The following is a 15,252-nucleotide window of genomic DNA, read 5'->3' on the forward strand; positions in this document are numbered from 1 at the left end:
GTCTGTTATGTTTTCATCAGATATTTGTTTCATTTTTACTTCTAGGTTAAATAGGATGAAATTACCGTTGTAGCAGCTATGCTGAGTGTAGAAATATTTTATACCAATTAAGTAACATTGTATTTATTATTTAATTAAAAATTAAAAGGAGATCAATCCGGGATAAAACATACACCTTCGTGCCTTTTATCTCGAATCTTTTTTCGATAAAAGTAAATCGATAAAATTATTATTTTATTTTTGGGTGAGTGCTGTAATATATTTGTAATATATTTTATTCATATGATAATGAGTGTAAATTACTTTTGAGGCGTAATTTCCTCCTCAAATTAAGTAGGGCTAATAATAATAAATAAATAATCATAAAATTTTACCAATATGCTAGTAGAATATGCTTGATCACACCTACTATGAAATTACATAGCGAAAATCAATCATTTATACTAATAACTAACGTTGCGGCGGTAGGCCTAAAGTTGGTGGCTTTTAAATACCAATAAATTGAAATGCTAATTTATTAGGAGCTTGTGGTATTTAAACTGCTATGCCATTTTTGCACGCAGCGGGGATTATCTTCGCTTTGGGGTCAACTAATTGATTATCTCTGAATGCAAACATCACGGCACCCATGCAATAAACTGTACAGATACTTTTTCTAGTCGTGCAAAATTTTAAAGATATTAATGCACTACCATTAAAGATTTAATTTCATGTAACATTTATAATTTAAGTATTGTTTATTAAAATGCTGTACACTGTCATAATTAATATTATTAAAAATAAGAGATCATATCGTTACTGACTGCCTTGGTGGCGTAGTTGTACTGCATGCGCGGTACGACAGCGCTCTGAGGTCCTGGGTTCAAATCTCGGGTCGGGCAAAGTGATATTTGGGTTTTTCTGCTCAATATTAGCCCGGAGTCTGGAATTTGTGCCCGATATGGCGATAGGCTCGCCCCCTATCACGTTATGGGCACGGAACACACTTGGCAAAATTGGGTGCCCAGGTTGCGCCTCTGCATAAATGCGTGCTGTTGTGTGTGTGTGTGTGTGTATCTTTATAAAAATTATGCAACGCTCTGATAATATTTGTATTGTATGTATTGTAAGAAACGAAAAATAAATTACGGAACCATGCATTTTCAACAAATAGTTTGATATCATTCATCGAACAAATTAGCGTCTGCTCTGATTATACTCATGTTTCTTACACAGATTACCACGGCTCATGAACAAACATAATATTATGCGACATTCTCATGTCACGTGCGACATCACGTTCTATATTCTAATAATATAAACATATGAAAACCCTGAATCGGGCCGGCAAGAGCATCTCTTTAATGATAAATATACGCCATTGACCCCATTGTTATATACAATGGCGTTCCAAGTGTTATCTAAATGTATTTGTAATCGGGATTGAAACACGAGTCTATCGACTGATTCGTATCACGAGATTTCTCTCCGGGCAATAATGTTCACGTTTTGGGATTCAAATAAAATACAATACACAATCTAATAAAAGTCATATTATTTGTATTGTCTCTATAACATCACAGGACATTCTAATTGTTTGTTTTTCAATTTATGATTCATAAAACCTTTTTCCATAAAATTCATTGAAATTAATTAAAATATAGTAATTTATCACCAATCTGCTCAATTTATATCTTATAAAGTATTATGACATGAAATTAAATAAAATATTTGAACGTGTAAAATGTTATACATTATTCACATTCCGTCAATATTAACTCTACCGCCAGTTCGGAAAGCAATTCTCACCAGAGAAAAACATGCGAGAAAATGGTGTTGGTCTTTTCAAAATTAGTTGAAAAGAGCAACACCACTTTTGTAACGTAATGTTATTATAATTATTAAAGAGTTAGTTACAAAAAAGTCCTAATTAATGTACATAGATATAAATTGTGTTAGTGTCTCCTAGGGTCAGAACCCCATAACGCATAGACTCAAGATTTTTTTGAGGATCACATGAACATTTGAGTCGGTGCAGAGATATAACCCGTAGTCTATCGTTTCACGCCTGACTAAGTATCCGCTGCACCGCGGAGGCTATTGTTAGATTAACCCAGTAAGTAGCAAATTGTTCTACTACTGGACATGATTCTCGGTTTTAATTGAGCCAAGTCTACCACGCTAACATAATTAAAACTCTATGATTTTTTGATTGAACCATTTCAGATTTAGCCATGATATCTATTCATATTATAAAACAAAGTGCACTTTTCTGTCTGTCTGTATGTAATCGATTTTTTCAAAATCTACTGAACGGATTTTCAATTAGGTTTGGAGATAGTTTAAGACCCTGGGAAGGTTATAAGGCTACTTTCTATGCCGGGAAAATATATCTTTTAACTCCATCATGCGGAGGAAGCCGCGAGCAAAAGCGAGTTTCTACATAAAAGTATATTTTTCGTACCTACATTAAATAATACGATTAAATATTTAATAAGTGCAGATAAAATATGATCGCATTAAATGATGTAACATCGTGCAGTTAGGTACATCGTTTTCCTTATTAGCGCTACAATGGCGAGGTCAGTTAGCGTCCTGCTTACTTTAACGCCCATGTGCAATGCATCTATTTTTATTCCGCGTTGCATGAATAAAACATACAGGATAATTTATTTATAGCTTATGGAATATAACTGAGTAGAAAAATAAGACTAGCATTGTATAATATGTAGAGTTGTATATGTTTACTGGCAGTAGCATTTTCATACGTGGGAGTCCGCCTGGAGGTGCCACCGCAATGTCTATTTCTGCCGCCAAGCAGCGGTGTGTTGTCACTGTTGTGTTCCGGTTTGAAGAACATTGTAGCCAGTGTAACTACTCGACATAATAAAACTTAACATCTCATGTCTTAAGATGGCGACCGTATGCCAAACACAATACTTAGTAATTCAAGGTGTTGGATGGTGTTTCTATTATTTATGGGCGGTCGTATCGCTTACCATCAGGCGAACGGCAAACTCGTCTTTTTATTCAAAGCAATAAACAAAAATGTATGATGAGACATTGAGTTTTTTTAATTTATAGTTCGCACAAAATGGTCACTTCCTATCAGGGAATAGCAATTGTTAATAGAGAGCTGCGTAGACAACGTTGCTAGTATTCGACTGGGCCGATACCATCACATAGCTACTTTTACTATCAAGTAGAAGAAGAAGAAGTTCGTTCTGTTTTAGTGGATAGCCAGTATACATTTTTTTTCACGTGCACGGTGACCCCACTACAACTGAAAATAAGTGGAGTGGGTCTAATAGAATGTCGACTGACGAGAAATGATTATCCCTAAACACTCGACACATTTATGCCGGCCTGTTCGAACCGAATATACCCAGGCTGATCCCGAAACGCGACACATTTACGTTGGCTATTATGGCGGGTTTTAACACTTTGTGTAGGGTGGTTGCTATCAGGCGGATATAAAATATATCCTACCACCAGCAATGTCGTTTTGGACTTCATGAGCTTTAATATAATATAATCTCAATGTATTATGTACTTACGCCATGCAATGTTTTGAGGTATACTCAAAATTCTGATCAGTATTACTACAGTTTATAAACTTCATGAAGCGTACCGTCAAGCGAAGACTTACTCAATGTTAGTTCAAATTAGCTGTGTTTCGTATAAGTTTTGTTCCACCATTATCAAGTTACTTGCACACTAAAATCTAAAAAACGTTCGGCACTATGTATAGGCAAAAACTAAACTATTTCAAGGCAATTAACTCCATTATGTTCGCATTCAAGCGTACTACAACAATGACTAATACACAAAATTTACAGTACATATTTTCGTTCAGGTCATTGAAACTAGTTGTAGTAAATACTACGTCACGTGTCTAAGTTTTTTCGAATATGATTCAAGGATTGTAATTTACTAAAATGTATACTGGCAGTAATAAAAACATTCTATCGAACACAGGTTAACGTACGAATCAATGACTTATAAGTTTACTTTCAATTTTAATATTGTCAAATGTTTGTAAGGTTAGAGAATTATGGGTACTAATAAATGTTTGTGGTTAAAATTGGACCGATCATTTTTTCATTCAGAGCACGCAAAATTATTTGGTGGTATTAAGGTGGTAAAATTATTTCAATGAATCGATTAGGTATAATTTTTTGTATAAAAAAATATTTGTTGTGTTCTATTTCGGAAACTATAAAAGTTTCATTATTCTGTATACTTTCATATTACTCATCCTTATATCCAACTATGGCTTAAGAACTTAAAAGATATCTAGAATAGCTGAACAAAATTATAGAAAGGCAGTATGTATAACATAAAATAATAATTGTTGCAAACAATTTAATATTAAACTTTGCACGCAATCTGACTGAAAGTTAAAACTCTTAAGGCCTGATTGTTCGAAGGCATTTATCAAAACGATCGTAAGAATCATTTGTACTAAAATAAACCTTTCGAAAAAGTAAATTTTACGAATGTCTTTATCAATAGTTACGATTTATGTTTTACAATAACCCGCCCTTATTCTTGATGGTAAGTTTTGTTCAGTTGTATAGCAAAGCGTACGTTGCGTAACGATTTCTATGCGTAAGGTCATTACCATCATCGAATTTTCACGCTTTCTTAACAGGCTTTATAAATGAATTATTGCGAAAGAATGAAGGAGATTTAATAAATATATATTTTGTATTGAAATCATTATCAATTTACGTACTCATGTGAAATTGAAATACTTATCTGTTTTATGACATGAATGACAAAGTAATTATTTATTTAACGGTACATTTTTAACCGCATTGTAATTAAAAGATTTAATATAAGATTTGCATTATTATAATATTTTATAGGATATTAACTACATTGCTTAGTGTATTAATTATTTTAATAGCACTAGATTTCAAACATTATTTCAAGATATTTTAACTTATGATTTATATAATGTAGTGTGTTACAACTTTTCTCTGTAATATTGCGCTAAAATTTCAATCCTATGTTCAAATTCCGTCGAACCTATATTTAAATATATAGGTATGAGTTACTCTTAAAGTATATTTAAATGTTTCAAAATGATAAAACTTTCACTGGTCCCTTCTAAGTTAGATAACTAAATTGAACTATCTTACAAAATCACGCATTTTATTATCATCCATGAATTTCTGATTTCCTTGTTTCGTAAATTTTCGAATGTAATTTGAATTTCAGAACAGGTATTTATTAGCATAGGAATTGATAATTAAATATAAAAAGCCTGCAAAATAATGAGCATTTGTTATACGTAAATAACGATTGGTTTATTATCTTGCTATGTTTAATTTATTTTCAGCTCCTATTGTTTTTTTTTGTTTTAGTTTTTATATTTTTTGACATATCTGACCCAATATCCCAGTTATGATAATTATAAGTATAAGTATATCTTTAGATACGTACTTTATTGGAATCTACTGAGCCGTTAGGCTACATAGAACTTTAAAAGAAATAGAGTCGCATTCCAAAGCATTACTTATTACAGGTTATTTATTACAATTCAGAGTGAGAACATTATTAAAATTCAACAGTCTATTAATTCTTATTATATGTATATAATAATTCGTGCCGGCTTCCCTTTCGTAATTATCATTAGAATGATTTGCAGACCGTATTTATGCATATTAGTACCTATATGTTGTGTCGGCTTACCATTCGTAAAACTTCACTCTTCGCCACTACTGTGCACATTTTTTAGCACACTGCATTGTACTGTGGTAAAAAGTATTATTAATTTTTAGAATAAATGCAGTTAAAATTTAACTATTTTGGTTTTTAGATTTTAATTTTCTCCCGACTTTGCAGCCTTCGTGGTCACGGGGGTGACTGGGGGAGTCAAAAATAGTTAAATTTTAATGTCTAACATTCGCGTAAACATAAGAAATTATTATAAAAGCAGTTATTAGAATTTTAATGCAAAGACCATCGGACTCGCTGTAATAAAAAAAATATATGTATAACTAACAAATTGAATTAGGGGTACTATTTCCTACAGAGTCGACCCATGCTTTAAATCAATTTTTATATATTTGGCCCCCAATAAAGACCTTGAAAACCGTCAATCCGTCAGCGCAAATCTGACTATTGTTCGTCCCCTATGACCTTGCCCTTTGTGTAACTTACACGTGGTGCTATTAAGGGTTCGTTCCAAACAACATTTCGATTATTATTAATTTATTTCAAGAGACTTACGATACTAAATGACAGGTACAAACATGACATACACGATATATTATAAAATTAAGGTATATAGATTATCCTTTTGTACGTACTGGATATTTGCGGATTTATATTATATAAACATAACTAAATAAAATAAAATAAAATATAATGTTTCATCACGTAGTTGCACTTATGATAAGTCAAGGTACATGAGAATATTTAATTATTACTTAATTAACTTAGCTTATATAAACAAAGACAATTCATATTAAAAATGAAAAATATAGTAAACAAAGAAGCCAGCTCGGGCTGGCAGGAAACAAGAAATAAAATGATGTATATATATAATTTTAAATAAACAATAAGGGAGAAACGCAGTACAGTAAGCTGACAATGAAACAATGGTCAGTTTTGATGTCCAGTCTCTCTTCACGAGCTTACCATTACAAGATTGCATCAAAATTGTGTCTAAGAAGTTAGTAGATAATAACATACCTGTGGAATATGCAGAACTACTCCAACACTGCCTTACATCTGGCTATATGTTGTGGAATGATCAGTTCTATGTACAAGTAGAGGGTGTAGCGATGGGCTCACCTGTATCTCCGGTAGTCGCCGATATATTCATGGAGGACTTCGAGGAGACAGCCCTGACAACATCACCGGTCTCTCCAAAGTTTTCAAACGGTACGTAGATGATACTTTCACAGTTTTACCATCGGACAAAGTATCTGCATTTTTAAATCACCTTAACTCCATCAATAATAAAATCCAATTCACTATGGAGTTAGAACACAACAAATCTCTTGCTTTCTTGGATGTTTTAGTCATTCGTAATCCTGATCAGACCTTAAGTCATACTGTGTATCGGAAACAGACCCATACTGATAAATATCTGAACGGTGAATCTCACCACCATCCAAAAAAGTTAGCTACCGTGGGCAAATCATTGTTTCAGAGAGCACGAGGAATCTGTGATGAGAAACACCTGGCCGCTGAGCTGCAACATGTCAAGCAAGTACTGCGAGACAACAAGCTCCAAATTCCACGCCGCCGTCACAGAAACCGAGTGAAACCAGCCACAGTTGAACGTGTTTCGGTTGTAGAAATATGTGAGAGGAGTCACCGACAAGATTGGCTACATCCTGAAGCGTGCTTCAATAAAAACCTATTTCAAGCCGCCTAAGAAGATTAGTCAAGTTTTACCACCTGTGCCATATACCTCTGCAAGAACCGGGTGTTTACAAGATAGACTGCAACTGTGGCCTCTCTTATATAGGACAAATAAAAAGAAATATAGGGACCCGCGTAAAAGAACACATAGCTGACGTGAAACACCGACGCTCTACAAAGTCTACAGTCGCTGAACATTCTGAAGGAGGCTCCAATCATTATTTGCGATTAGACAAGCCACAAATCCTTGCCAAAGAACACCGATTCCTGCCTAGGATGATTCGCGAGGCTATTGAAATTAAAAAACACCCAAAATTTCAATAGGGAAGATGGTTGGAAGCTTGCACAAGCCTGGGATCCTGTTCTACATTTAATTAAATCAGATCCCAAAAGACCGGCTGCCAGACCTCAAGACACTGTGAGCTCATTCTGCGTAGATCGGACCGTCAACAGCTAAAATTTAAAAAAGTTTTAAAAAATGTAGGTAGATATTGTAACTTTGACTTTACGTATGAACAACACCTCAGTCCCCCCCGTGACCATGAAGGCTGCAAAGTCTTCGAAACGTCGGGAGAAAATAATAATATAAAAAACCGCGATAAAATCCGTTAAATAGTTTTTAGTTTTATTTCAGGGAGAAACGCGTTGCAATCCTCACCGGTGAGGACAATAAAAGCGCTAACCTAGCTAACCTACCAGCCTTTCAATAACTACCTAAGCGATGACTACCCGAAGAAGAAAGGCAGAAAGAAACTCCGGGCTTTATTTTTTGTCATCAATTGTCCATTGAATCTTTTATATTATTCTTATATATATATTTTTAATAAGTCTTTTGTATACAAATTCTGTTTAATTACATAAGCTGATACACGCACATCACCGTAAAAATGCGGAGAAAATCCACAGAAAAAAGTATTTACATTTAAAAACATAATTTTGTTGTTTTACATTTCATATTTTGTCATAGATCTCGGTCAATATAATTTAGATTATAAATTTAAAGGCTAGTGCAACATAATGACCGGTCGGTCATATATTATAAATTGGTATATATATATACATATATAAAACTATTTAAGTATGTATATCAGTACTAACAAATTTGCAAATATTTTTGCCTAAATCCATTCAACAAACGATGGTATTCAACCTTAAAACCTTTGAACTTGTCATGCAGGTCAAAGAAACGTCAATAAAAAAAATGAATAGAGAATCTCTTTATGCAATTGAATAGTTTAAATTTACAAGGCCAAATTATAAAAGAGACGCCCAGATGTAATCAAACTAAAGATTATATAATCGCTCCTCGGCATTTAGACGTTACGCGCATTTTAAAATCTCTTTCAGTTTTATTATTGAATTTTTTTGTGCTACGTCAGACCCTTGATTTTTTTTGACACAACATATTTTGGAGTTGAGCATTCTGGAATGTAATTTATATTTGTGTGTCACATATAGTTAAGTTTGCTTAATAATAATACATAAAGGAAACATTAGCATATCACTAAGCATAAAAATAACAACAAACTTATATTTAGAAAATAACAAAATAAATAATTAATAGTGTTCTATGTACTTTTTCTAATAATAAATATGCATAAAGAAACTTTTAGAGTGCCATTTCGTAAAATTATTTCAACTTCCAGTAACAAGAGACGTTCGTTATTAATATATACGTTTATGACGTACGATCTAAATTTAGTTTTAAAATATCTAAAAGCCTATATTCCCATGCACTAAATGCTGTAAATATAATAATAATTATAATTCTCATTTGGTAAGACTTCAAACTGTTGTAACCTATTTTAAACTTTGTGATAAATAAAAATACTTGATTGAAGTTGAGCAACATTTTAAATTTATTAGATAAAAGTTATTCCTGAGATAAAATGTAACATAAACAGTTCAATTGTTTCATTATAATTCATTTAAAAATAACTGGTTCACTATAGCGCAGGATCGTGATTCATGGATCAAGAATCTTGGGGAGGCGTTTGACCAATATTGGGACATTATAGCCTGATACGAAACGATACGAAGTCAGGTTATATTTTATCGATGGATAACTTTTATCTATCAGCCGTTAGATAGGATGGTATTGAATTAAGATTCCAATTTTCGGAAATTGACAGTGAACGGCGCCGGCGCATGCATCGATCCCATAACTCCTTGCAACTCAGGCTCGTCCACTCCATAAGGTAATGTAAAGTCAAATGAATTCATCAAATTCGCGAAGAAAAGGAATAATTCCATTCTAGCTAATTGCGTTCCTAAACACATACGTTGACCGACTCCGAACTGCATGAAGCTATCAGGAACGCGAAGCTGGCCATCTTTAAGGAACCGCTCTGGCTTGAACTTCTCAGGCTCTGGATACGTCTCTGGATCCATTCCCATCTTTTGTAGCAGTGGGATGATGTGGGTGCCGGCCGGGATCACGTATTCACCGATTTTTAGGGGCCTGCAATGTAGACAATGTATTTTGTTATAATTTTTGCCTAAATGAATATTACGAAACTAAGCATTCAAATTTAATTTACACAGTGAATGACACTGTAAATTTTGCTAAAATGACATTGCTCCTTGAAAAATATCATAATTATAGGTTAACAGTACCCTATAGGTTCGGATTCCGTTATAAAATCGCACAATATGCAACATAAACCATTATATATTTTGATCGCGTTGACTTACAAGTTCGATATTTTCATAACTGAAAAAGACCATAGACTCTAGTATTCGATAAAAAAATTTACTTCATACCTCTACGCTTTGCTGACAGACAGGTAGATAAACAACAGTGTGATTCTATAACGGTTCTCTGGGGGGTAGGGTAGGGTACCTCTGCCTACTCTTCTGAGCATGGGGTGGGAGCATAAATAACTTACCTCGTATTAACATGGGTCGTTCCCAAAGGAACAACGGAGACTCTTCGCAATGTTTCAAACAGGACGGCTTCGGTGTACGGTAGTTTGGCGCGGTGTTCCAAGGTCACCAGGTGTCCAGGAGGCAGGACTTGACGTAACTCATCCCGAACTTTGCCAGCAACCTTTGGCTCCCTGATCATCATCACCACACTCCAGCTGAGCGTGCTTAGGGACGTCTCCATGCCCGCAGAGAATAGATCGTTCATCACTTGAATTATTTGTTTGTCTGTTTAAAAAATAATTGTTTTAAATTTTTCGCAGTGGCATCACCACGCCATGATTTGAAAATTCTAGGAGGATCTTTAAGAAAGTTTATTTGGCTTTGCATAAAGGATACACCAATTTAAAGTAATTAGATGTGTCACTTATGTAAAATAGTTTGCCGCAGGAACTAAGTATTATTTTTTTGGGTGACGTCAGATTTTTTTAGTAGATTTTTTTATGTTTCTGTGGCAAATTAATTAATTTATAGTTTATACTTTCAAACCAAGCAGAATTACAAGTTTTGATATGCTTCTAACATCTTCCAGTATAAAGGGAAAAAAATATATAATATATTGAAAAACTTTGAAAACTAAATTTATGACCGCACTAGTTGCGACTCTGTTTAACCCTTCATGGGTAAAGATGACCTTATGTATCCTTTCATTTACTTACTAGGATCAACATCAGGAAAGAGGTCATCAACGCCGTCGGTTTTCTTCGATCCTTCCACATGATCCAAGTAGTGGTCCAGCAGATCTGAGGGCTCTCTGAAACCTGAGTGTCCATTGCGCTGTTGTATTCTCTCTGACAGACGATCCCCGTGAAATTTGCTCACGTCTTGCAAGTTGCGTTTAATTTCGTTCAAAACGGCTTTTTTGCCAGGTAATAACTGTTGAGATATTTAAAAAGATTATTCACTTTAACGAATCGAAAATTTATCTGTCTCAGTTTTATATTTGTATTACGGTACCAATGTAGTGCTGAAATCTTCGGCACGATCCCCTAGTCGATTAAAGTGATATAGAATTAGCCCGCAGTCTAGAATTTGTTCCCGATATGGTGATAGGCTCGTCCCTTGTCATATTATCATGGGACGGAATACACACGGCGGAAAGTGGGTCCACCAGTTGCGCTTTTGTCTACCACATCCGAGGATAAAAGGCGTGCATGTGTGTGTGTGAAATTTAAAATTTAATAAAAATGCATATGCATGAAAGTCAAAGTTTTAAGTGGTATTGAGGAACCTTCTGTTTGTGATCAGTCGTAGTGTTTACCATAATAATAATGATTACTGAACCATAAATCATATTCTTTTAATATAAAAAAATCTAATTCCGATAATAATTTTTTCTTCACTGAAATAATCAATGAGGAAAAAATTATTGTCGATACGGACACAAAAGTTTAAAGGCGATAAGATTTCGAATTGTACATAGAATTTACGTAGTATAATTACCAAATATTCTCTAATATGTTCACCGATGTGGACAGATCCAAACAGTTTCATGCCTCGGGAAACTATTTCATTGAATTTTGCGAATTTATCGTCATTCTCCTCAAATCGGAAGCTCATCATTAGCTGGCAGATGACGTTATGGATGTGTCTTCCCAGCAGGTCTGTTGGGTCCACGGGCTTGCCACTGGATGCTTCCAATTTTGTCAAAAACTCTTGAATTTCCATCTAGAAATATAAACATACTTATGAGTGTAATTATTTAGGTATAAATAATATATGTATGGTAATAATTTATATAAAGGACTGCATGTAAATTTGAATTTTAAATAAGTTTATTTGGAAACTCTGCACGTGTGAATGTCTTTTCTAGGTCGTATTTCTTCAAAAATATATTGCATGAGCTGTGCAATATTTTCGTGAAAATAATTTACGCTTGCACTTACAATTATGAACTTTTCAAATCGCTGGTTGGGCCACAGTTTAATTCCCAAAGCACGAAACTTTTCATGCAAAAACTGCCTTTGCTTTTTCCACAAATCTCCTTCGCTCAGGACTATACCTAAAAACATATTATATTTATTACCTATAAGATCGGAAACGATGGTTTTGTGCCATATATAGCTTTCCTCGCCTAATATATGGGTCTTTTATTTTATTAGGGAAACAAGGTGTTAATATTGGTTAATAAGGTATATGACATTTAACACATAATTAAAATTAACACAAATCTTATGTTTCCACAAGTATGGCAATAAATATTTTATTTAGTTGTTTAGCGTAGATATAAATTTAAAAAAAAAAATTAAACTTAGACACCATTTCTAATGTTACAGATTAAACGACCGTAAAACACCTATAAAAATAAATTAGCATTAATGTAAAACACATATAAATAATTTCTCACCATGCCCGCCCAAGAGTTCATTTAGAGGAGTATGTGGGCGGCCAGTAGAATCACTCCTGTAAAACAAGTCCTTCAACAATTTCGCTGAGCCTATGCACACAACAAGATTATTTCCCATCTTCACGGAGAATATGTCGCCGTATTGTTCCGCCATTTTACGATACCATGCTTGCGGTGACATACGTTTCAGGAAAAGAAGATAACCGAAGTATGGAATGCCCCATGGTCCTAAAATATATATACACATTTATAAATAATATTAACTATGAACGTGTAATGCTGTACGTGATTTGAAGCAAATTTTATGAGCAACTTAGCATTTTAGATATTTTTTCCGTATTAAGCACAGTATCAAGAAAGTTGCATCATGAAGATCGTTTCAATAAATGAAAAATATTTAGTTCAATGCTATTGATTTTATACTAACAAATTTATGCACTGCTTTTTTTATATATTCGTTATGTATTTATTGGACTTTAAGGGAACCATACTAGCAATAATAAAAAGAAAAAAATAAAGCAAAATAGTAATACGTGGCTTAATTAAGTTTACACAATTAATAATAAAGATACAGGAGAAAAAGAAACACACATTATTTGGTAACTTAAAATATGGCTATTTTTTATGTAACCAGTGCATGGAAAGTATCTAATAACTTCTGATGGGTATATAATTTAATGATCTACTATTTGTAATGAATAATGATGACTGATTTTTTACTAGAAAAAGCTCAAATTAATTTTTAAAGATAGCTTACCAGGCGGCAATCTTCTGTAGTAGCCAATTTGTTTAAATATAACCCATATGCCGTATGTAATAGCCAGCAGGTATATAGTAGTCATCGAGGGCAGTTTTGATGAATCGGTGTTCGCGCGTATGTATGCATATGCGTAGGTCAAAATTCTGGTGCCAATCCACATTTTTGAAATTATAATCTGTGAACGATAAAAATAAAATGAAAAGCCTCCAAAATTTTGCTAATATTGAATTAAAAAAATCTTGAAAAAAATAATTTATTTTCAATTAAAAAGATATAATATTAAAAACGCATAAAATCATCTTACATTTATATTGTTTAATATAGCGATGCAAATATAATTATAAGAAAATATTCAACAAATAATTAAATTAAGAATAAGTACAAAATTCAAATAACCTTAGCCAATGAAGTCTATATTGTAGTAAGATTAAACACTGAAATTATTTTAATGTCTTATCTTGTATCTGTATGACGTACGCCACAATAATTTATAACAAAAAGTCAATACGTGCAGAGTGTACCTGATGAATAAGCAAAATCCAAATATTGAATAAGGCGAGGTATTGCATCCGTCGCTTATATAGCAACGTCTTCCGCACACGTCGTATTCTTATCTCACTGATGCATAGATTTTCTGATCTAATTGAAATTTATCGAAAAAGCAATACATTTACACAATGCGGTGGCTCTGCACATGAAGAGTTCATAAACCAAAGTACTTAAATATGTAAATATGTTATTTATGATTTTAAGTGATATGGGATATTTAGCCCAGATATAATTATATTTGATCGCGAAAAATTAGTTTATAAGATACCTAATATATTTTTTAAATATTACTTGATATTATAGAATATATTTGTTTACAATTTAACATTTTTAACCGACTTCAAAAAAAGAAGGTGGTTATCAATTCGACATGTACTTTTTGTTTTCGAATTTTTTTTTTATTCGAAAGAATATACCTCCAGATTATCAGTTTGGTTTTAAAACTTAATTAACAAGAGTTATTATATCGTTCAAGTAAACGAAATTTTCGAATTTTGCTTTCTTGTGAAAGTGTCGTTTTTAGTTATGTTTTTACGTTGGGTTTGGTTGCGTCTCCTTCTTACATAAATACATATTATATAATAGCATCCCACCTTTTCCCCTATTAAGGGGCTGATTGAGGTGAACCCCTCGGTGCTATAGTGTGCAAAACATATCGGTTGTGTTTTTGCGTTGGGTTTGGTTGATCTACTTTTACTATGAAATTAATGTTTATTGTAATTAGTCACTGACTTCAAAATTGGTAACCAGTATCCACCTGTTATGTTAAATTATTTTTTAAGGTTTTTGAAGGCGGTTTAATTGAAGTTTTTACTTATCCCTACATTTCTGACTTGAGTCAAATGTTCTCAAATATTTGTTAATATGTAAGATACCACGGCAAAGTTTCAAAATTTTGTGTGTATCCCACCTGTGTAGCTGTAACGAAAACTGAATTGTGATAGATTTTAAAATTAATAAATATTACCTAAAAAGAGAAAAATATCGAATAACGAATGGTGGGAAAATTATAAACGCAAGGATGCAAATAATCATTTTATTTCTTTTTATAAAGTAGACAATAAGGGATCGTAGGATAGATCCAGGAAAATTCTGACGTTATATGACGTGTTCCGCACGTGACGTACCGTGTGAGGCACGGACAATCCAGTATCCAACATCCACAATCCAAATCCAATAGCTATATAAATCTAACCCTTTGTAACATAACCCTTATCGGATGTATGTACGGTTTTAAAGTAATATTTTGACGGCTGAAAGGCGTTTACTTAAGCGACATTATTTTTCGAAAAAATTTAACTAGGTTAAA

The 15,252-nt window shown here is 33.3% G+C and overlaps 1 protein-coding gene across 1 annotated transcript; it reads right to left on the reverse strand.

Moving 5' to 3' along the window:
* Positions 1-8,123: 8,123 nt before the first annotated feature.
* LOC115443488 (cytochrome P450 18a1) lies at positions 8,124-14,195 on the reverse strand. Its single transcript, XM_030168920.2, has 8 exons — positions 13,791-14,195; positions 13,392-13,569; positions 12,635-12,862; positions 12,174-12,289; positions 11,731-11,955; positions 10,947-11,163; positions 10,251-10,515; positions 8,124-9,823 (listed from the first exon to the last, which is right to left on the reverse strand). The coding sequence occupies exons 2-8, from the start codon at positions 13,552-13,554 to the stop codon at positions 9,466-9,468; spliced, it is 1,572 nt and encodes a 523-aa protein (XP_030024780.1). The 5' UTR covers positions 13,555-13,569; positions 13,791-14,195; the 3' UTR covers positions 8,124-9,465.
* Positions 14,196-15,252: the final 1,057 nt, after the last annotated feature.

This window comes from Manduca sexta, chromosome 17 (assembly GCF_014839805.1).
Source record: "Manduca sexta isolate Smith_Timp_Sample1 chromosome 17, JHU_Msex_v1.0, whole genome shotgun sequence".
In the NCBI taxonomy this organism is placed as follows: domain Eukaryota; kingdom Metazoa; phylum Arthropoda; class Insecta; order Lepidoptera; family Sphingidae; genus Manduca; species Manduca sexta.

Bases quoted from the DNA above. Each gene is read 5' to 3' on its own strand.
- LOC115443488 (XM_030168920.2), bottom strand. From the start codon at position 13,554: ATGTGGATTGGCACCAGAATTTTGACCTACGCATATGCATACATACGC. The intron at 12,863-13,391 runs GTAAGCTATCTT...TATATATTTTAG, and splicing joins CTACAGAAGATTGCCGCCTG to GACCATGGGGCATTCCATAC. The intron at 12,290-12,634 runs GTGAGAAATTAT...ATATGTTTTTAG, and splicing joins TGAACTCTTGGGCGGGCATG to GTATAGTCCTGAGCGAAGGA.